Source organism: Schistocerca gregaria, chromosome 5, assembly GCF_023897955.1.
Source record: "Schistocerca gregaria isolate iqSchGreg1 chromosome 5, iqSchGreg1.2, whole genome shotgun sequence".
NCBI classification, from domain to species: domain Eukaryota; kingdom Metazoa; phylum Arthropoda; class Insecta; order Orthoptera; family Acrididae; genus Schistocerca; species Schistocerca gregaria.
The window spans coordinates 257051413-257075020 of record NC_064924.1 but is presented as its reverse complement, the minus strand read 5'-3'; the positions used below and the strand labels follow the sequence as shown (position 1 = coordinate 257075020).

Here is a 23608-nt window from a genome sequence, read left to right as displayed (position 1 = left end):
GTTAGGCCGTCTTCCGCTCACGCCCCAACATCGTGCAGCCCGCCTCCAGTGGTGTCGCGACAGGCGTGAATGGAGGGACGAATGGAGACGTGCCGTCTTCAGCGATGAGAGTCGCTGCTGCCTTGGTGCCAATGATGGTCGTATGCGTGTTTGGCGCCGCCGTGCAGGTGAGCGCCACAATCAGGACTGCATACGACCAAAGCACACAGGGCCAACACCCGGCATCATGGTGTGGGGAGCGATCTCCTTCACTGGCCGTACACCTCCGTCGAGGGGACACTGAATAGTGCACGGTACATCCAAACCGTAATCGAACCCATCGTTCTACCATTCCTAGACCGGCAAGGGAACTTGCTGTTCCAACAGGACAATGCACGTCCGCATGTATCCCGTGCCACCAAACGTGCTCTAGAAGGTGTAAGTCAACTACCCTGGCCAGCAAGATCTCTGGATCTGTCCTCCATTGAGCATGTTTGGGACTGGATGGAGCGTCGTCTCACGCGGTCTGCACGTCCAGCACGAACGCTGGTCCAACTGAGGCGCCAGGTGGAAATGGCATGGCAAGCCGTTCCACAGGACTACATCCAGCATCTCTACGATCGTCTCTATGGGAGAATAGCAGAGAATAGCAGCCTGCATTGCTGCGAAAGGTGGATATACACTGTACTAGTGCCGACATTGTGCATGCTCTGTTGCCTGTGTCTATGTGCCTGTGGTTGTGTCAGTGTGATCATGTGATGTATCTGACCCCAGGAATGTGTCAATAAAGTTTCCCCTTCCTGGGACAATGAATTCACGGTGTTCTTATTTCAATTTCCAGGAGTGTAATTACAAAAGACAAGATCTAGAAGGATTAAGAGGCGATTCTACTTTACAGGTGAGTCCATATAGCTTTTTCCGATTGTTAACTCCAGATACGTCTCGGACAAACACAATCTCGTTTAGTTAAACGTAGTCTTTTAGCTATACACGGCGAAACGGGTATAAACACAGATGTTTTAATATGTGCTACCTTAATATATACTTACATCAGTCTGTTGGCTATTTCTTCTTTGCGCTGAACAGTCATCATACAAATACGTCAGAAATCTTATGACCTGATAGGGCTCTTTAAAAGACTCACATCATAATTAGTAAAGAAAAGAAAGTGCATAAACTAAGTTTTGTATAAATGTAAAAATAAAAAACTTTCAGTTCATTGCAGACATTGGCCGCTTCTCGCAAAACCAAGATTAGTTCGTTCAAAAAAGGAAATATTTTCTTTAATTCAAAGCTTTCTTTTAATTAATTTCAATGCGGAAAAGATATCCTACAGTAATTTTTTAATGTGATAACACGAAATATAATCCCTGAGATTACGTTTACGTTTTTGTTTCCATGAGAGCTCCACCTAGACATCAACAGACTCAAAAAGCGTTTTACGCAATCCTATATTAACAAGGCGGTGAGTGGCTTGCTGCTAAATAATTAGTGCTCAGAAAACTATTTTTCGAAAGTATAGATTCCGATCTTCCATATTATCATCATTCTTCCTTATGTCCGCTCCGCCAAATAAGTGCTCTATTCAAGCTCCTCCCTGGCGTAAATATCAGTAAAGTTAGGAGTAAAGTCTTTCTTACGCTCTTTTCGGCACATTCGTAGGTATACATTAGACGGTGTCCGGACCTGGGCGGTAGCGGTACAAATGGAGCCCAACTTGTGGGGCCTGAACTGAAGAAATATTTCTGATCAGTATTCAACTTACAGACTACAAATATTGCTGTACTGACTGCAATATTAATTGAAAAATTAATAATGCCAGATTATACAGTATTTATGTACGAGGGTTGGAACTTAGTGGCAACTATTTGTTAACAACCGATACAAATGATTTACATGTTTGCACCTGTTACTGTTCTTCAAAATAGTCACCAGCGTTGTGTAAAACCCATTGCCAGAGATGTGGAAAGGATACTATACTGGTAGCAGAGCCTGTTCTGATGATAGCGCGAATTGAGCGGTATAAAGTTATGGTGATTCTCGTGTACGACTGTGATGGTGGTATCCTAACGCATTACGTTCCTCCACGGCAGACCGTCAATGCAAAGTATTACTGTTCGTTTTTGGAGCATCACCTGCGACCAGCTTTGCGAAAGAAGCGGCGACACTTTCTGTGCGACCCACCCATCAGTTTGCACGACAATGTGCGAGCGCATACAGCGCAAGCTGTATCTGCTCTTTTCGGTCGATGGGACTTGGAAGTACTGTACTATCCACCATACTCCCCGGACTTAGGTCCTTGTGACTTTGATTTGATTCCGAACATGAAGGAACCACTTCGTGGCATTCTCTTCAGAACTGTTCCAGAGATTTGATAGGCAGTAAACCGCTCCACTCGCACCATCAACAGAATTGGCTGTGCTAACGGTGTACTACGCCTTCCACATCACTAGCATCGGGTGCTATACAACGGTGGTGACTACTTTGAGGACAGTAACAGATGCAAACATTTAACTCTTTTGTATAGGTTGTGAATGAATAGTTGCCACTATTTAAGTTCCAACCCTCGTATGTATAATAACAATTTCATACAGTGTGCAATACTGTGAATGTTCTGATCCATTACTGAGCACAAAAAATAATTAACCCGAGCTGTTTGACTGGGACAAACTGCAGCTGCCATAAAATTATTCTAAGTAATAGACGTCGCAACCTTGATGTGGGGACACGAATAACAGAGATTACTTACGAAGGTAAGGATGTGACTGCATGAGCTCCCAAGTTCTGTATTAGAATCATTAGGTAACTGGGGACCAAGCAGAGTGCTTACTGATTAAATAAAGAGTGATATTCAGTAATTCGACTAGTACAACCGGCTACATAAGTTTAATAAAGGTGTTGGGTTGATTACCGTGCTAAAGTTCAAGTGAAGAGCGTATTAGAAGCAGGGCGTGCGGAAAATGAAAAATCGATAATTAATCAATTTAAAACGATAGACACAGCAGAAAGCTTGGAAAGGGAAAGGAAAGAAGTGGAAAGTGAAGAACGTTTAGTCGGTCGACTAAACCAGATTTTAGATAAACGAGATAAAGTCATCGTCTCACATCTTAAGGGCGAAATAGATGGTCTGCGTGAGCAAGTTTCCGGATTGGTAGAAGAAAACCAAGGTATTCCAACGAAAGTCCAGAAACGTGACGACAAAATAACCGAACTTGACAGAGCGCAACAAGCACTGGAGGATCAGACGAAACCGCCAGTCAAAAATTTAGATCAAATAGCTGACAGTCTAGAAGTAAAAATAGAACAAGAAGTAACGAATGCGTTACAGAGATTAAATATAGTGTGAGAGCCAGGACTCCAACACGCACTTAAACCCTGAATTAAGTGAGATGAAGCAGCGCACTTCCGCTTTAGAAAGGGAAAGTGGTCTTAGGGAATGTGATAGCCCACCACATGTTAGTACTCGGTACGGAAAGGTACCTGTGAATATGTCAAATGGTGAGCGGTTGGCTTTTGATAACGCCAAGCAGTATAGCCCATGCAGTTATCAGAGTATTGTTGGTGCGACAGATGTGGGTGTGGTACCCACTGCCGCACAAGTAAAACTTGAGGAGTCGCTTATTAAGCACAGGCATTTCCAAATAGTCACTGAGGAACGAAAGTCAATCCATCCATTGTTACTTACCAAGAGTTTTAGAAATGTTTTACCTCTTTCGTGGACGGAGAAACAGAAAAAAACAATTTGTGATTTCCTTTATAAACGGAGATGCAGTTCTCTGGGCAGTGGAGGCTGCAGAGAATTGTCAGGTTTACTCACACTTCGAGAAGATGTTTTCAGCTCGCTTCTGGTTGTCATGTGTACAAGAACGACTCAGAAAGCAGGTCTACAGCCACGAGCTCTACAATCCCCGCCAAGGGAATCTTCCAAAATACTTCGAAAGATATTTAAACGAGACACGATACTAGGATCAACCCATGCTCCCGAGAGATGTATTGCGTATGTTATAGGGCAAGATACCAATTTCAACTACGGAAAACCTTTTTCGTGTGCCCGATACGGACCTCGAACAATTTATGGCCTAATACAAGAAGATGCCAGGGAAAACGAATTTCGGAATGGTGGGCTAGGATCGAGCAGTAGTAACAATAATCAAAGAAATCCGAATGCGAACAGACCCAGAAAAGGTGGACAGAGAAGAGAAAGTGATTACCTCGCCGACCACAGTTGCTACAAACAAAATTGTCTCTGTTTTTCGGCTGACTACCAATACAATGGAAGTAGTATCCGTTCCCAGAATAAAAACGGAAACCAAAATTTTGTTAGGGAACGCAGGGAGGAAGGAAATTTTATCACTTCCTTTGCTAACAAAAATATGCGAACTGGAAATGAGCAGTGGCACAAATCTGGCCCTGCAAATTGGCAGAGACAGCACGCTTCCGACGACCGGAACGTGGCAGTGAATAACATAAACGTTATACCAATGCCGCCGCCACCCACGTAGCAGCATTGGACACCACAACAGCAATATGTGCCACAACAGCAACAAAATGAAACAGTACGCAATGTGGATGTTCGGACGCGGTAAACTCCTACCGACCTATGTAGCTCTTCTACATAGGGTCGGTATGGCACAGAGAGAAGGCAGGCAAAGCGTGCAAGTATTCATGTTCAGATACAATGATGGTAAAAAACTCAGGGAGGAATTAATTGCTGAACCGAAACACACGGCAACAAAAGGTTGAGTTAGTACAAGCTGCTTTTAAGGCGCATATAAACGGAATACCCGTAACTCTCATTATTGATACAAGAGCAATCCCTTCAGTTATGGATCATGAATTTTATAAATGCGTGGACCAGGTTAAGACGCTGCCAGTTTTACCAAATCAAAACTGCCAAATTGTCGGGGCCATAAGTAGTCGAGTGCGGATCATTAAAAATCAGGTACTAAGCATAGACAAAGAAGCGATCAAATACCCATTCTTGGTCGTCAGAAACTTAGCGGTATCCTGTATCCTGGGTTTCGATACGTTGCGTCAGAGGAACGCATAGGTAGACCACTCTCGTGTGACATGCACCTTACAGAACCACAATATGGTTGTTGAACTAGCACTGATAACAACTGCTGCCATACATACTGTAGGCAGGTTTAGGTGGATATCTCTGACCCAAAAGTGCAGCGTGCAGCAACTGACTTCTACAAGGGGATACCTTATTTGAGTCAAAAGAAATAAGACAAGGTACTGAAGCAAAGGTGTCAGAATCGAGTTACTTCGACCGTAACCATAAGAATGAACTGACTCACCTGCTAAACAAACAGAGTCAGGTATTCTCCGAGAAATCTGGTACAATAAGTGGATACATTTATGACATGCATATTAAACCGCATAATACGATACGTTTTGCCGCGCCACGTATTCGGTGCCATGGGCTAAAAAGCAAGCCGTATCTAAAGGGATTCAACACATGCTTAAATGGCAGATAACAGAACATTCGTTGTCGCCACATAGCAACCCTCTGCTCGCAGTCGCGGAAGCAGGTGGAAGTATGCGGTTAGTGCTGGATGCCCTAGACATAAACAATATCATTATGCCTGTAAGAACACGGCCAGGGAAACGGTAGTGTAAAGTAGTTTGAATAGTTTGAGGTTCATTCTTGTATTTTTCTTGTGTGTGTCTGGTAAATATATGTCTAAACGTTTGTGTATATGAACGTTTATGTGTCTGTGTATGAAAGTAGGATGTCTGCATGAATACATGAGAGAGCATATGAACAATGGCAACCAAAAGTGTATTACTAAAGAGGACAGTGCGCTTAGTTAGTATAAATTTTGTAAAATCGCAATCTGAGTAAGGAACTATAGGCTGTTTGCGTGATTCCTAGATGTCTAATTTGCACCTGCAAAACATAAACCAATATCAAAAAATTTTAGAATACCCATAATGATAGAATTTCAAAACATAAGTATTTAAATTAAAATTCTATCACGGTGGAAGGTATAAATCCTTCATACGTTAGATACTTGAGAGTAATGTTCTCAGATCCTGTTCTCAGAAAGCAAAGTAAACACTAGAGGATGAATCAGTCTTGAGAGGAATTATGATTGTAAAATATACTGAACTGAAAAGTCTAGGTGACCAATTGGTCGAACTTTCTGGATGAGTGGACACTGGCTACACGAATCCTACGGAAATATAAAGGCTTTTATTGTAAGGGATGTACCATGTGTGCTGCATAATTAGCGACAGTAAAAGGTCAAAACCTTTTAACAGGCAACAGACAAATACACGAACTGTGTAGGGGGAAAAAGCGGTGAGGAATAACTGTAATATGCAGAAAGTGAATCTGAAAATAGTGTGTAAATTTATGGCCAAAGTCCGTAGCGTGTGGAAATGTCAAAGTACCAATATGAAATTTTCACGCACAAAGTAGTTATATGCAGTGTCCAAAACAATTGAAGTAACACATGCATGAAGGTATTAGATGTTCTGTCAAACTGCGGAATCCTCACACGGTAGTGAGTAACGTGAAAACACGGAACATCTGAATGCTTAAAGTGACAGGTGGACTAACATACAACAGAAAATCACATGGAACTCAACGATTGTATGAAGCGCTAGGAAACGGAAGTGTAGTGCGTGTGTGACGGGTGGTGTTGACAAGCTATGACTGTGCATTCTATTAAACTGTGAGATGGTAGAGGCCTAATCCTAAATGTTGTAAAGTGCTGCACTAGTGACATCCAAGACAAAGTACATACACAAACAACAAGAATGTGAAATGACACGTGTGGCTGATGAGTGTTTGTGAGAAAGCTGACGTGGGTGGATTTGTTTCATGCTTGCTACGGGGTGGCGCGATGCCGTCCAACATCTGATCAGCGCGCGGTGGGCGGGACCCGCTCCTGTGACATCGATGCTCATCTGTCCAGCGTTCAGCGACCGGTGGCGGGAGGCAAGCTCCTGATCGTCTGCCCATCATTCCAGCGGCATCGAACAATAAAGTCAACCGACAATGAGCACTGTATTAGTCGGTTTTAAAAATTATGTGAACGAAAATGTTTTCGTGGCATAATTATCGCCTAAATAGTGAGTCATATATGTAAAGTGGACGTACATTGAAAGTTGGTGCGCTAGAAATGTGAACGAACTTGTATGCCCGATAAAATGATTTAAATAGGCAACCTGTAAATGTTGTGTAAGACTGTTTTCTATAAAAATGATCGCCTGCAGATCAAGGAGATCAAATGGTAACATCATTCACATTTAATACTAGCAGGAGTGTACACAGTTTGGAGACTCTGGGTGGGGATCTTTTAACCCGATATTTTACAGTTTCCCGTAACCTAAACAGGGGAGTAAATCTATTGTTTAGCTCGATTATTCAGTCATAGCCAGTTGTTTCCAATCGTCGCGTGGTGTAAGGGCGAAAGATAGAGCAATGCCCATAGTAGAAATAGTGGTAACCATGTAAGACATACAAGCTAAGTTGTAACAAAAGAATGTAAATTACCAACGATTACAATATATATCTGTGTGTAAAAAGCATACGTGTGAGAAGTAACATGTGATTAATAAAATTCTTTTCCGGGCTATTATGCCGTGGTCTGATGGATTTCGCATTGTAACCCGACGTTTCGTCCCCATCTGCGGAGGACATCTTCAAGGGGGTTCGTGGCTTCTGTTAACTTCCGAAACACACACTGTCTCACTACTGACTGCAGCAAATTTTTGTTTTCGCGTGCTCCCGCGCATAGGCGTGACGTCACATGTTTTGAATACGCGAGCGCAATTGGCCGTTGTCGGTTGCCGCCGTCCGATGTTGCTATCATCCCATGGCGGAAGACTGGTACACATCTTCTTCAGCACCGGCATCCAGATGTCATTCAATTTCAGGTCCTCCTCCTTCCTATTAAAATTCCTGGGGTGTTTCATAATCTCTATAGCCTCTCTGTAAAGCCTTTCATGATATCCGCTTGTGGCTGCCAGTACTTGAGTTCTATCAAAATAAATGTGGTGGTCTCCTGACTGCAAAGCATGTTCCGCAGCAGCTGATCTATCAATCTCTCCCCTTCTACAATTGCCCTTGTGCTCTTCTAGTCGTTTTTTCACCGTTCTTTTTGTGGTACCCACATATACCTCCCCACAACTACACGGGATCCTGTAAATTCCTGCTTTTTCCAGCGGTTTACGAGCTTCCTTAGCCAATCTCAGGTGTTCTTGTATCTTCCGGGTAGGTTTGTAAATCACCGCGATATTCAGTTTTTTCAATATTTTCCCTATGCGGTCAGTGACGTCCTTAATAAAAGGCAGGAAAACTTTCGATTTTGCAAGCGCTTGTGCATTGCTATGATTTTCACGCGGCGGTCTTTACGCTCTTTTTATCTCAGCAACCGAGTAACCATTCCTGAGTAATGCATCAGTGAGGTGTTCCAGTTCCGTATCCAGTAGCCCAGGTTCACAGATGTTCCTCGCTCTATCCGCCAACGTTTTTATTATGCCTCGCTTTTGTTGTGGGTGGTGGTTCGAATCCCGGTGTAGATAACGATCCGTGTGCGTGGGTTTCCGGTAAACTGTATGGCCTAAGCTACCATCCTGTTTCTTGTAAACTAGCACATCCAGAAAATTTAGTCTCCCTTCTGCCTCCTCCTCCATGGTAAACTGAATCTTCGGATTAATACCGTTTAGATGTTTGTGAAAACGGCCTAGTTCCTCTCTGCCATGCCTCCACAACACAAACGTATCATCTACGTAGCGGAACCAGATATTCGGTTTTTTGTTGGCAGTTTCTAGAGCCTGCGCCTCGAATTTTTCCATGAAAAAGTTAGCTATAACCGGGCTTAAGGGGCTCCCCATTGCCACACCATCAGTCTGTTCGTAGAACTCATCGTTCCATTTGAAATATGTGGTCGTAAGGCAATATTTAAATAGTTCTGCAATGTCGGGAGGAAAAATTCTATTCATGTGTTATTGTAACATGTGTTATTGTAAAGGTGGATAACTGATCGCAAACTGCAGGCGTTTATGGCCCATTCATACCAGGGGCACTTGTACAGATATGCGGTACAAAATATTGAATCGTGCAACGAGAGGTTGGACACAAAACGAAGTAAAATGATGATTATAAAACTTTAAATTACTGAAAATATCATACGTGTAATTAACTGTCAGAAAGGTCATTTTCAACGAAACCAAATAATAAAAAAGGCGAACGATTCTATAAGATAACTGTATAGAATCTATGTAGCAATGTAATTGTTCTTTCACTCCCTGGTGCAAGACACAAAAAAGACCAGCGATATTACACACACCCTCTCTTCTAGTCTTGAAGAAAGCGCGCGCTACGGCGGCCATTTTACACTGTTAAGTTGTGAATTTTAATGTGGTCTCGCGGTAGCCTTCTCGCTTCCCGAGCACGCCGGCACGGTAGCTCAGCGTGTTCGGTCAGAAGGTTAGCTGCCCTCTGTAATAAAAAACTGACTCAACGCCTCGACACTGAACTTGGACGGGTGTCATGGGACATCCGCATCTAGCAAATACAGCGAACAAATTGAGAACAAAAAAAAAAAAGAGTATAGGGTTCCGAGATCGATTCCTGGAGAGGTAAGGGATTTTCACGTGCTTCGAGATAACTGCGTGTTCATCACTGTAATTGATGCTAATTTTGCGTTTTTCTTTCGTGTATATAGTGACCTTCACGCAGAAGTAAAAATAGGATTTATTTTCAAGGTTTTCAGTACGCTGGATAAACAATAAGAACGGCCGAACAGTCGACCATTCTTGGCAGACATCTTGCGTATGAATAATTTCCATTATAATATCATTGCGTTCCGTCATCAACGGACGCTTTAAAAGACTCGCATCATAGTTAGTAAAGAAGAGGAACTGCATAAATAAATTTATTCCGTATTAAAGTAAAAATTAAATCTTTCAGATCAGTACAGACATTACCCACTTTTAGGCAAAACAATGATTATTTCGTTCAAAAAGATAAAACTTTCTATAATTCAAAGGTTTATTTTAACGAATTTCGCTACGGTAAAAATATCCTGCAGCAATATTCTAATATGATAACACGAAATATAATCATTGAGATTACGTTTTGGTCTCTGTGAACGCTCCACGTAGACATCAATTTCAACAAATTCTAAAAGCGCCTCGTGCTGTCCTATATTAGCAAGGCGGTGAGTCGCGTGCTGTTAAATAATCAGAGCTCAGAGAACTACACTCCTGGAAATAGAAAAAAGAACACATTGACACCGGTGTGTCAGACCCACCATACTTGCTCCGGACACTGCGAGAGGGCTGTACAAGCAATGATCACACGCACGGCACAGCGGACACACCAGGAACCGCGGTGTTGGCCGTCGAATGGCGCTAGCTGCGCACCATTTGTGCACCGCCGCCGTCAGTGTCAGCCAGTTTGCCGTGGCATACGGAACTCCATCGCAGTCTTTAACACTGGTAGCATGCCGCGACAGCGTGGACGTGAACCGTATATGCAGTTGACGGACTTTGAACGAGGGCGTATAGTGGGCATGCGGGAGGCCGGGTGGACGTACCACCGAATTGCTCAACACGTGGGGCGTGAGGTCTCCACAGTACATCGATGTTGTCGCCAGTGGTCGGCGGAAGGTGCACGTGCCCGTCGACCTGGGACCGGACCGCAGCGACGCACTGATGCACGCAAAGACCGTAGGATCCTACACAGTGCCGTAGGGGACCGCACAGCCATTTCCCAGCAAATTAGGGACACTGTTGCTCCTGGGGTACCGGCGAGGACCATTCGCAACCGTCTCCATGAAGCTGGGCTACGGTCCCGCACACCGTTAGGCCGTCTTCCGCCCACGCCACAACATGGTGCTGCCCGCCTCCAGTGGTGTCGCCACAGGCGTGAATGGAGGGACGAATGGAGACGTGTCGTCTTCAGCGATGAGAATCGCTTCTGCCTTGGTGATGATGGTCGTATGCGTGTTTGGGGCCGTCCAGGTGAGCGCCACAATCAGGACTGCATACGACCGAGGCACACATGGCCAACACCCGGCATCATGGTGTGGGGAGCGATCTCCTACACTGGCCGTACACCTCTGGTGATCGTCGAGGGGACACTGAATAGTGCACGGTACATTCAAACCGTAATCGAACCCATTGTTCTACCATTCCTAGACCGGCAAGGGAACTTGCTGTTCCAACAGGACAATGCACGTCCGCATGTATCCCGTGCCACCCAACATGCTCTAGAAGGTGTAAGTCAACTACCCTGGCCAGCAAGATCTCCGGATCTGTCCCCCATTGAGCATGTTTGGGACTGGATGAAGCGTCGTCTCACGCGGTCTGCACGTCCAGCACGAACGCTGGTCCAACTGAGGCGCCAGGTGGAAATGGCATGGCAAGCCGTTCCACAGGACTACATCCAGCATCTCTACGATCGTCTCCATGGGAGAATAGCAGCGTGCATTGCTGCGAAAGGTGGATATACACTGTACTAGTGCCGACATTGTGCATGCTCTGTTGCCTGTGTCTATGTGCCTGTGGTTCTGTCAGTGTGATCATGTGATGTATCTGACCCCAGGAATGTGTCAGTAAAGTTTCCCCTTCCTGGGACAATGAATTCACGGTGTTCTTATTTCAATTTCCAGGAGTGTATTTTACGAAAGTATAGATTCCGGTCCCCCATATTATAATCGTTCTTTCTTGTGTCCGCTCCACCAAATAAGTGCTCTATTCACGCTCTTTCCGGACACAAATATCAATAAAGTTAGGCATTAAGATATATAATCTTTTCGTCACATTCGTTGAGGACACTGTAAGTATACTGGAGACGGTGTCCGGACCTGGGCGGTACCGATACATGGTGTTTCCAGCATGCCGTAATGTAACAATAAGTGGACTATGCTTCTCAGTATAGACTAACCGTTTAGTCCACGTGTCCGCATTCAATAACTGATCAGTTGTCCAAGGGAAAATACATATTAATCGTTTTCTCCTGCCATACGTATCTGTAGGTGCTAAAAAACATAATAACCTACCACTTGTAATAGGTATAATTATTTGTCTGCAAATAACGTAAATACAGATGTAATGTCTTTCAGCACAACGTCCTTAGTCACCAATAGAAATATCTACACATGTACCTGTTATAGCTTGTACTGTACTGATACGTTGACAGAAATGAAACCAAGAAGTGAAAGCACATAGAGCACAATGTAGTTAATGAGAAATTTCATTTTACCAACCAGAAAAGCTTAATTTACTATATATTTCAGGAATTAGGACACCCCCATTTAATTTCTGTCCGACATAGTTTCATTTTTGACTTCGACATGTTGCCTAACGTGTGTCAGATGAAAGTAAGATTTCGTAAACACGAATTACAATATTAGATACGCCGTGTGACACACGAAGTCATTCTGCACTTCTTTATGACTTTTTAGTGCACTATACCGACACTAATTGTGTTGCGGCTGTCAATTACATATCTCTTGCAGTACAAGTTCTGCTGTATTCCCCAGACACCGATTTTCCACTGTCTGGTCTGTTGTGATTCATATGTTGACAGCGAGAAACTCAAAAACAGGAAGTCTACCAGTGCGTTATTATCCAGCAGAGGAGGTGAAGAAATTCCCAGTAAGTCGTCACGGTGACGCCGTTTCTGAGAAGTGAAGCAGCTGTCTGCCAAACACGTTACCAGCTCTGAGAAAGGACCACGTGCGTGGATCACTCGAGGTCACTGCTGCTGCCTGTCCCTGTGACGTCACGCGCTGGCAGGTATATATCACACCGCCGTATCTGTGTTCGGCACATCGCTGGACAGCCATAGTAGATAACCTTTCCCAACAGCCACGATGCAGAAGAGTACTCTCGCCTTGTTTTTGGCGTGCCTTGTGGCGGCTGCTGCCGCGTACACCACCAAGTATGACAATATCGACTTGGACGACGTCCTGCATAACGACCGCCTCCTCAAGAAGTACCACGAGTGCCTCCTCTCTGACAGCGACGCCTCCTGCACCCCCGACGGGAAGGAGCTCAAGGGTGAGTGTAGTTCTTCTAGTCAAAATGTATGACAATTAGTGCATGGCCTTCATCTTTCTGCTTCTCTTCTAAATTCTTTTCGCCTCTACGAATTTGTTTCAGTAAGTTTAGGAATGTATCTCTCGCATTTCATATCACCTCGTGCACCAAAATACATGAAGCGTCACTTTCTCTAGACCGAAAGCCATGGATTGTTTTTGCTTACGTTTCTCGTTTTATCGAAAGAAACAGGTAACCTTAGTGCTAACGTTATTTACTTATATCTTTGCTTGCTAAAACCTTTCTTGTTTAGACACATTTGAGAAGATGTTAGTAGCGTACATAGCTTTCAGTACTCTATGAATTCCCACTTTAGAGCTATCTACACACTTCTTCCATGTAGTCTGATCGTTATCATCCTGCTTCTTACGTAGCATGCCAGTAGTCTTAACATTTCTTTATGTTACTCTTTATTTTGCGTCATTTTCATCGCATTTCTCTTTTCCTTAATTCTTGCATATCTTACCATGACTATTTTTTAGCTTGCTTGCGTTTTTGCCCCAGATTAAAAAGTTTTCCTGCAAAGCAAGAATCACGTTGTCCCTGCACATGTTACTTTGTAACAAATTTTCTGTGGATACAAGATATCACGAAAAATAAAAACTGTTATCTAGAATTCCCACAATCTACATCGAGTTTGCACTTGGAATCACAACTTCTAGCTCCTGTAATGGAGAAACACTTTTCTACTTCATTGACTTCGAATTACACAGCCCCTCAACTGGTAACTCCAAACCACTTGTTAGCAAAATTACCCCTTATTTGACGGCTTAGATTCGCAAGAGGTACATTATATTCAATTGATTAGTGCACATGTTCTAAACATTATCTGACACTAGCATATACAGCTTACCGAATCTTCATTTACCACGCTCATTAATAATGTACTGGATGTTCATGAAGTGCCACTAAAATAAAAAAACAAAAACTTGGAAAGCATTAGTTTTAGAGGATTGTGGTTTGTTGTAGAACGTTTAGCTGGTCTCAAACTGTTTTTCATGCTACAATTTCACTTTGTGCCCCCCTCAACGCTCGTAGATTCTCTAGGCAATGATATACGCCTGCCTGTGCGTGGGCGAATATTGCAGCATCAACAGTTTAGTTTCGTTCAGTGATTAGTGCACCAAGAGCAGCAGTATTATTGAATGTCGTTTACACACGATCCTTAACACGACCGTACAAAATTAAGCTTAATTACAGGCCATGAGGAGAGCGTGCGGGGCACGCAGGGGTAGCATCACGACCCACCCACCTCTCAGGAAATGTGTCATTCAGCACACCCCGAATTCAGCACATTTCACACGTTCAAACACCAAGTTTTGGAAGACGTAAAACTGCAGCATGCAGTCTGTCAACACTCGCTTGAGGCACTGAAGAACGTCCACTTTGAGGAAAGTCTCCGACGCTGACTATCCCTTTAAAGGTTTTGAACTGTATCTTTAGGCTTGTTTTTATCTGTGGGGCCCTCACGTGCTGATAACGGTAATTTAATTCCGCAGTACCTTTGTGTTCTGCCTGCTACATGACACATTGAACCTTCTCCTGGTACATTGCCATTCTGATGCACTCCAAATCAGACTTGCTACAAAGGGCAAAGGAAAAACCTCAGCAGCTCCTAAACGTGTTGCAACCAACGACGATTCTGTACTTCTTAAAGTTTCCCAGTTGTGGTGTTTTCAAATGATAACGTGATTTTTTGGACATCCTCCATGCCAGCAAGACATTCACATTTACCAATTTCCCGTAATATTCGTTAGTGAGTCAAATTAGTGATAATTCCGGTTTGCTGTTTGAAGAAAGCAGCGAAGACAACACGGCTAAAACAACAACATTAATTTTTCAAACAAAAGAAAATCCAGGATGGAATGTAACAATACCATAGAAGAAAAGTTGCTACTTGCCTTATAGCGGAGATGCCGAGTCGCAATAGGCAAAACAAAAAGATTCAGACAATTGTAGCTTCTGACAAAGGCCTTAATGGCCCAAAGCTATAATAGTGTGAATCTTTTTGTTGTGCCTATCGCGACTCAGCATCTCCACTATATGGTGAGCAGCAACATTCCTTCTCTGGCATTGCAACATAAATTTTTTTCGAACGTGACTTATCTAATGTTGTAACTATTGAGCTGATAGTTAGAGGATATAATATTTATTCATCAGCACACTCTTTGGTTAATTACATCTAGATTATGATAACGGGGATTATACTCGCAATGAAAAATGTCTAACCAGTAAGAAGTCCCATTGTTTCATACGTTAAACGTTATAAGCTCCACTGTACTGTACATCAGATTTAGATTCTCAGAAATCATTTCATTTCATAGTATTTTGCTGGTCGTTATTTTTATCATTGTATTCCGTGTCTATTAACAGCCGCCATTCCTGATGCGCTGACCGACGACTGCGCCAAGTGCAACGAGAAGCAGAAGGCCGGAGCGGAGAAGGTGATCAGGTTCCTTATCAAGGAGAAGCCCGACCTGTGGACGCCGTTGGAGAACAAGTACGATCCCACCGGCACCTACAGGCAGAAGTACGGCGAGGAACTGAAGAGGGTCTCCGCCTAAACACCGCGATACCTTTGGCGCTGTACTGTGATAGCTCTAAGGAACTCACAAGGCTGTGTCTCATGTGATACCAACAAAGAACTATAATTTATTTGATTATTGTTGATGATAGTCGTGTGCCACATATTATAAAATAAATGTCTGTTAATCAAAGGAGTTTTGGAATCTCTTCTAAAATTAAAAATGTACAGTAAACGAAAGATCCTATCACAATCCCTTCGTAAGATATTGGATTTAAAGCTACTTCTCATTAACGCACGTAATATAAGAAAAATCTGAAGCCCTTTTTGGGAACAATTCTCCATAAATGAGATACGTATTTCGTAAAATGCCTCATTGTGGTTCCCGCATGCGGGGTGTTAGTGGTATAAGTGGACATATTGTGATCACAGGTTCTTAACATGTACTAACTTCAATGTTTTAATTATTTATTTTGTGCGTGTAAAAGTATTCTACCGCCGGGTGGAGTGGCCGCGTGGTTTGAGGCATCATGTCATGGACTGCGCAGCCCCTCTTGCCGGAAATCTGAGCCCTCCTTCGGTCATGGGTGTGTTTGTTGTCCTTAGCATAAATTACTTTAAGTAGCGTGTAAGTCTAGGGACCGATGACCTAAGCAGTTTGGTCCCTTAAGAATTCACACACATTTGAACATTTTTTTTTTTTTTTGATTTGAAGTGTTCCCGCAAACACGTCACACAGTTTGCTACCTGATGTTTCCTGCAAGGTCGCAACTACGCCACTAAGTGGACTACACTTGTCAGTACAGACAAACCGTTTTGCATCCATGCATCCACGCTTCTACATCTGACCTGCCGCCCAGGGGAAAATAAACATTAATCGCTTGTTCTTGCTATGTGTACTTGGAGGTACTAACAAAGCTAAAAACACGTTATTCTTAAAAGGTCTAATTACTGGTCTGCAAATGAATTAAATACTTATGTGTTGTTGTTCAGTACACTGTCCTCCGTCAACAATTAAAGTACATGCACTTACGTCCCAAACACACTGCAAAGACAAACTGTTGAACCCCTAACAAGATGAAAATGCGAAATTTAGAGCCTTTGAACTAATTACATTCATTTATGTTTAAGGAAACTTTTTCAGTGGAAGTCGAGAACTTGACAGGCTACTAAATACAGTTATGTTTCATTCGTATCATACGTAGTGGTGATGAGTATAGCACGTAACACAGTAATAAACAACAGTGTTACGTAATTCACTTCCTACACAGCAGACAGAACTCCCAGAATGTCTCTTGCATGTACCGAGTTGACGTATCCAGGGGAACATATCTATTATATTTAGAAACACTTGTCCAGATACATTAACAAGCAAACAAACGATTATCACGATGTGTATGGATAAATAACATATTATAGTAGGTTCCAGTTCTAACTAAGTGGTTTGTAAATGATTGACAGTTCTAATACAAAATGGAGCTATGGACTTCCTGAAGTCAGATAACAAGGTTTTACAGTAAACGATACTCACAGACTGTGACGTACGAAAGTTAAAGCAAAATAAACCAAATATAGTGCAGTGTATTCTTCACATAACAGCTTCCTACGTCAAGATCTCCTAGTAAGTACAATGTTCACCTTACCGGCTTCTGAAACTTAATACCATCTTCAGACGTGAATACTCGTTAACATCTTCACCATGTTATGCACTGAGAACATCATGAAGTGGTATAAAAAATGTCAATGAGTTACTCTTCATGTTCTCACAAGTATGGGATGAGGCAGCTGAAGTACTGTGGAGCAGTTGCAGTAGTTGTGTGTGCGACAGAGCGGGTCGAGGAATTAGGAAATAGAGGGAAACCAAAAGAGGACAGCGCTTCAGGAACTGTCGATAGAAACGTCAGTAGGTGTGGAGCACAAGTTACAAGGCCAATAGGTGCCAAGGAAATACAGCGTGAAATTTCAGAGTAACCACCCCGTATTTTGGTTGCCGTTATTTAGGGACGGCGTGGAAAGTCCACACAAGGACGTACTGACGGAGATCCAAATTTCTTCCCCTGGCAACCGAAGAAAGCACACAGGGGAAGATTGCGCCATTAATGTGCTATCTCGCTGATAAACATTGGGATACGAACCAGAGAGCTGTTGCCCATATCACAACACAGTAATGTAAGACAAATATTGATGCCTATGAGTGATAACAAACGTAAATGTTCATTGAAGCAAAACTGTATTTCGCGGCAGACGTTCAGAATACATCCCGTATTGAATTTTTTTTTTTAATAAAAGGAGGGCCTCAAAAAGTTAGTTAAGCATCATTACGGAAAGCCAAGTACTTTTACCGATTGCTGAACAATACTTCAAAGTGACAGAGATATATAACACCGTTTTTCAAGCTAGCAACAGGCTCTGGGAATAGCGGGCGTAATGCTCTAGCTGGAGGGCCTGGTTCTACAAGTCGTTCAGTTCCTCGACGTCATAAACCCGCTCCTTAGTCACGGAGCCATATGAGAACCTCTGTGTGAACGTCCTCATAGTTGGAAAATCTTTTCCCCTAAGATTCTCTTTCAGTCTTCCGAAAAGGTGAAAGTCGCATGGTGCAATGTTTAGACTTCCGAATAGCATCACCCACGATTATGTGGTCTTGGACAAATTGTTGGCATTATTTCACAACGGCTGGACGAAACACTGCACTTAGCACATGTATACCCACAATTTGACTGTGAGTCCGTGTGAAGCTCAGATGTGTCTTTCCGTAATAATCGAACTGTCCCGCGTGCCTTTGGAATACTTTCGCAGCTGCTGTGCCACATCAATCGCGCACTGTGACCCATCCGTTATCCGAGCTGCAGCAAAACTGTGCCTGCAGAAGGCCCAGAACACGTACCCTCTTCTGTCAACGCCCCGCACCTGTAGCGTGGGTCGACACGTTAACTTACTTTCTGAAGTCCGTGAGTGAATTAGTGACTTTTAAAAACCATCCAACTTTTGCTTCTTCTCCAATTTATTTTCCGCAAAGTAAAACACTCACTGCAAAACAGCGATTAACTTTTCATTGACGCTTTATTATTTAGGGAAGAATGAGAAATTAGAGTGAAATGTGCCGCGAGGATCACTGTAGACTCGGTGAAAACTCAGTTTGTCAAGGATGGGGAAGGAAATGACACAACACGTTTAAAAAACCATCTTCCTGGCTCTCGCCGTGGGTTATTTACTGAAACTAAATGCAACATAAATCTGGCAGTATGGAGATTACAAGCCCACCCCTCACAACTGCGCATTTTTTGACTTAAGCACCATGCAGCCTCGCTTTTGTCTGACGTTCACTACAACTGGTGATCGCTTACGATGGAAATAACAGCACAGTCAGATACAGTCGGGACAGTTTTGTGGTACACTGCTACTGCAGAGCGCCAAGTGGCTACGGGCTGCACTGGTGATTACCGTATTCAATGAATACAAATAGTAAAGATTATAATAATTCGTAACACTGTTTTTACAAAAGCGAGTTTTTGTAGTGTGGTCAATTTCAGCAGTAACAAGAGACGATACTACATTTGTCATAATTTAGGTTCCTTTAACAGGCCAGTATTGTATTTGCGAGTATTTAGCATATCAGCGGATACAATGGAATCTGGAAGTCGTGAACCACCGATCAACTTTAGTTACCAGCCAATCCCCGAAAGTAAAATCTAAAATCTTTGTTAATGTAAACAATGTAAAAGCCAACTTCACAAAGCCTATAAATCCTACTTCAGGAAACGCCTCCCAACAATATCTGCCAAATTATACGATTGACGACCCTTGGTGTGGAGATAAAATTAACTGATGCCAGAAAGAACCTTAGATGAACACCATCACCTTGACCTGAACATGTTTGTATTTATATCAAGATAGTAACTGTTCTCGAAAGAACAGATACCATTGATCTCCGTGCAGGTTCTTTAGAATAAATGATAATTAGTTGAGACCCTCAGCTGCCGACAGGATTTTTTAATAGAAGCGCTTCTTTTCTTTTTTTCCACTAAGCGGTTTTCCGCTTTATGGTCCCACAATGCGATCACTTTTTTCCCCTTGGGAACAGGAAGGCAGGGTAAACAAACAATCTTTATTCGTACAATTGTGCTGTCCTAGGGATAAAAAAAGTATCGAGACAGCAAAAACAATTTGGAAACCATAAAATCAACACAAAAGCCGCCCTCTTTTTTTCTTGTAACAGGAATAAAGTGAATGACAATCCTAGTCACGGGCGGACCCCCCAGCTATCGGGCGGATTGTGAAAAACACCCTCTAAAAAATTGGAAAAGTAAGTCCTGTATTTCGTATGACTCCGTATGAGCTCGTGTTGTTCTTGTAAATACATCCAATAATCCATCACGGACTTAATATCGTACGAATACAAATATTTCGTCGCATGTCCAGTGATCCAATTGACCGCATACGTCTTTTGTTTGGGAAAAAAAGGTCTTGTCCGGTAGAAAAAGTACATCCGATGTGATTTCTGTGTAGTTAGTGGGCCGAAGGAAGGCCAGTATTCGACGCGTCAGCATCCAGACGTCCCTCGCTGCGCCACACACTAAACCATGTTTTTCCGTTGCTAACAGTCCACAGTTTGTGCAAAGGGGAGAATCGACCATATGAATTGTATGTAATCGACTTCTGGTCACAAGTTTACGGTTTATAAGAATATACCACATCGATCTCGCTGCTGTTGACAGTAATGGAATATGGACTGCACACCAAATGTGGTTCCACGTTCTCGGCGGGTATTTGAATTCCATTATATTGCGGCCATGGTGATCCATCAAACATCTATAGATCTCCCGAGTCGTGGGTATTCTCGTCGAAGGTACTTTCAGACGAACATAACTGTAATCTACAAGAAATGAGGCAACGTGTGCAATAGAAGGCGAAATATTGGCCACCGCAATAGGGGGTTCGTACGAAGGCGGAACAAGTACTTCTATCAGAGCCGACGTTATGGTATGCTTTCTTTGTTGCCAATTTCGTACCATCGCTCGCATGTAAAGCGCCAGCGATCTGTTTCTCACGTTTGTGAGGTTGAGGCCACCGTTCCGGAACTGTAGCGTTAACGTATCATACTTGATCTTAAATAGCAATCCAGTACTAACATAGTAACCAAAGGCAGCCATGAGCCGGTCTGCAGTACCCTTCGGTATTGGTAGGATCTGCGCTAAATGGGGCAGTCGTGCCCGCTATGTGAACGTTGATGTATGCCACACGTTGGATCATGTCAAAGGCTCTCAGTGAGTTGTTGCGTATCGTCAGACGAACATACTGCAGAAGCCGCCGAGAAGTCGCCGTTGACCGCCGTAGTGAACGGGTAAATGTAATCCCGTGACATCTCAGCGATTCCCCCGTCTGAAACGGACCGGGACGTCTTCCAGACCCCGTCGAATGTGCATAATTTTGGATTTCGTCATGTTAACGACTCTGCCTGCCACCGTCCCATAACAGTCTAGGTGTTAACAGCCTGACGCACTTCATGTCCTGATCTGACAAGGAGGATCATGCTGTCCGCATATAGTGACGAAAGAGTTCTCACTAAACGCTATCCCAGTAAGTGAGCGCCTCATAACACACATCAGCGGCTCAAGCGCTATCGCAAACAGCATCATGGAGAGTGGGCACCCTTGTCGGACTGAGCTGTTAATGGGAATCGAGTCCGCTTCCCGGCCGTTTACAATCACCTTCGATGTAGCCCCTCGTATTAGCCTCATAACGATGGAGATAAAAACAGGTGGAATCGCCATTCGGCTCATGACTGACGCCAAGAAGTCATGGTTTATCCTGTCGAACGCACGATCGAAGTCCACACATATCATCGCTGCTCGCATTTTACACGTTTCCGCAAGGGCGATAACGTCACGGTATTCACTTAACGCTGAGGAGATGTTGCTTCGCACCCCTAGGCAAGCCTGATGAGGGGATATTGCCCTGGACATCGCCAGCATGAGACGAGACGCTGGTAGTCGTGCAACGATTTTATAATCGGTATTTAGAATAGTGAGAGGCCGATATTAATTTAACACTGCGACTCCCCGCCATCTTCGGGATGGGAAGAAGAAAGCCCGTCACAAAATCCGACGATAAGCGCATGTCCGGACGCATCGCCTCATTGTACATCGACACCAACTGTGGCATCATCATGTCCACGAATTCTCGATAAAACTCTAGCGTAATCCCATCTGGCCCTGGTGATTTATGGGTCGCTCCTTTTGTGAGTGCCACCTTTATATCGTCTTCTGTGAGTGGCTCCATAAGCGATGCCTTATCCGTCTCTGTCACTGTCGTTTGCAGATGTTGCAGTATCTCTTCCCCCACGAGACGGTCTGTCGGTGTACCGGCATAGAGGTGGCGGAATTGCTCTAAAAATTCATTTGCAATGTCCTGTTGTGTTGTCAGTTGACGGCCATCTAAACCGTGGAGCACTGTTACCAATACCCGGCGATAACGTTTATGTTCCCGCGACATATGGTGCATCGAGGTACGTTCCCCAGTGATGGTGTCGAGACATCTTGCCCGTATTGGTATGCCACCCAGTCGTCGTCGCTTGATCAATAGGATTTGTGCCTTGACACGATGAACTTGCGCATGATGTTCTGGAGACGACACCTGGAAGGACAGCTCACGAAGCATGGCGTAATAATAATCAAGAGTGTCTGTTTGCCATCTCGTCTTATCCCGACCATACTGTATGAGAGCTCTTCTTATTGCCGGCTTAGTACATTCGAGCCACCATTGAAGCACGGAGGTATATGTTGGTAGACGGCGTTGACATGTAGCCCGTACCTCCTCGACTCTCTGACAACATTCGGGGTCCGCCAAAAGTGACGAATTGAGCTTCCATGTCCCGCGGCTTCTCCACACACTTTGCCTAGGGAGTGATATGGTACAAATGTAAGCCAGATGATCAGTAAATGCCGCAGGCCATCGTTCCGCGTCGACCATCTTATCCTGTAGGCCAACCGAAACATATATTCGATCGAGTCTGCTCGCTGAGTGACTGGTATAAAAAATATATCCCTCACGGTTCCTATGAATCATGTCCCAAGTGTCGCTTAACTCCAGATCCCGGAATAACACTTGCAATTCACTACAGGTATTGTAATGTGGAGTCAGGTCTTTTTGGGATAAGACACAATTGAAGTCACCACCTATAATGAAATGATCGAATCTGCTGGTAAATAAGGGCACAATCTCTTCCGAATAATATCTCGCACGCGCCCGTCTGTTGTCGGTGCCGGAAGGGGCATAAACATTGAGAATGCGAATTCCATTAACAGTTATCGCCAGTCCTCGTGCTGAAGGTAGATAAGCCATGTCGCGAACCGGAATCCCGTCCCGGACCAATATCGCCGTTCCACTGTCGTTGTTCGAGTGCGGCAAAGTGTAGGAGATGTAGCCATGGACTTCCTGGAACTCAGGAATGTAGATTTCCTGCACCATCAGTATATCCACATCCGACGCGTATATCATGTCCCTAAATAACTGCTGTTTCACTGGCGATCTAATGGTATTTACATTCACTGTCCCTATTCTGTATGCCTGGGGTCGAGTAGCTGTCATCTCCACATGATGTTAAAATGGCAAAGTTTCACCGTATCGAAAGTCCCTTTGCACATTCGCAGAGGGTCGCCCGACGGACGTGTACCTGTGGTATTAGGTTTCTTGAGATGCGGACGGATGCGAGTCCCCACCAGTAGAATGGTCCGCATCGGTGATTTCGTCGTCCTGCTCATACCAGCTGATATCATTGGGGTGCTCCAAATTTTCCTGTGCAGCATTGATGAGTGACATCTGTTGTTCTTTCGCAGCGTTAGACTCCACCCCAGAAGGGGTAGCAGGCCCCTGAGTGGATGCGTCGTCTGAGCGACATGACATCCTTTCACTGTCCGAATTCATATGGTCTGCGACATCCGAAGCTTGTGGTTCCAAGTCAGACAGGTCCGTAGTGATAGTCTCATCTGGGCTCCCAAGAAGAGAAGATAGCGTCCCCGCAGAGTTTAGTCGGCG

The 23608-nt window shown here is 43.9% G+C and overlaps 2 protein-coding genes across 2 annotated transcripts in view; one reads left to right on the top strand and one right to left on the bottom strand.

Annotated features, from left to right (window-relative positions):
• The window catches only part of LOC126273028 (allergen Tha p 1-like), a 405450-nt gene that overhangs the window by 162362 nt on the left and 219480 nt on the right, over positions 1 to 23608 (bottom strand). The window lies entirely within an intron of this gene.
• LOC126273031 (allergen Tha p 1-like) lies at positions 12775 to 15767 on the top strand. The gene is made up of 2 exons (XM_049976423.1): positions 12775 to 13008; positions 15421 to 15767. Exons 1-2 carry the CDS (start codon positions 12822 to 12824, stop codon positions 15609 to 15611), a joined length of 378 nt encoding a protein of 125 aa, XP_049832380.1. The 5' UTR covers positions 12775 to 12821; the 3' UTR covers positions 15612 to 15767.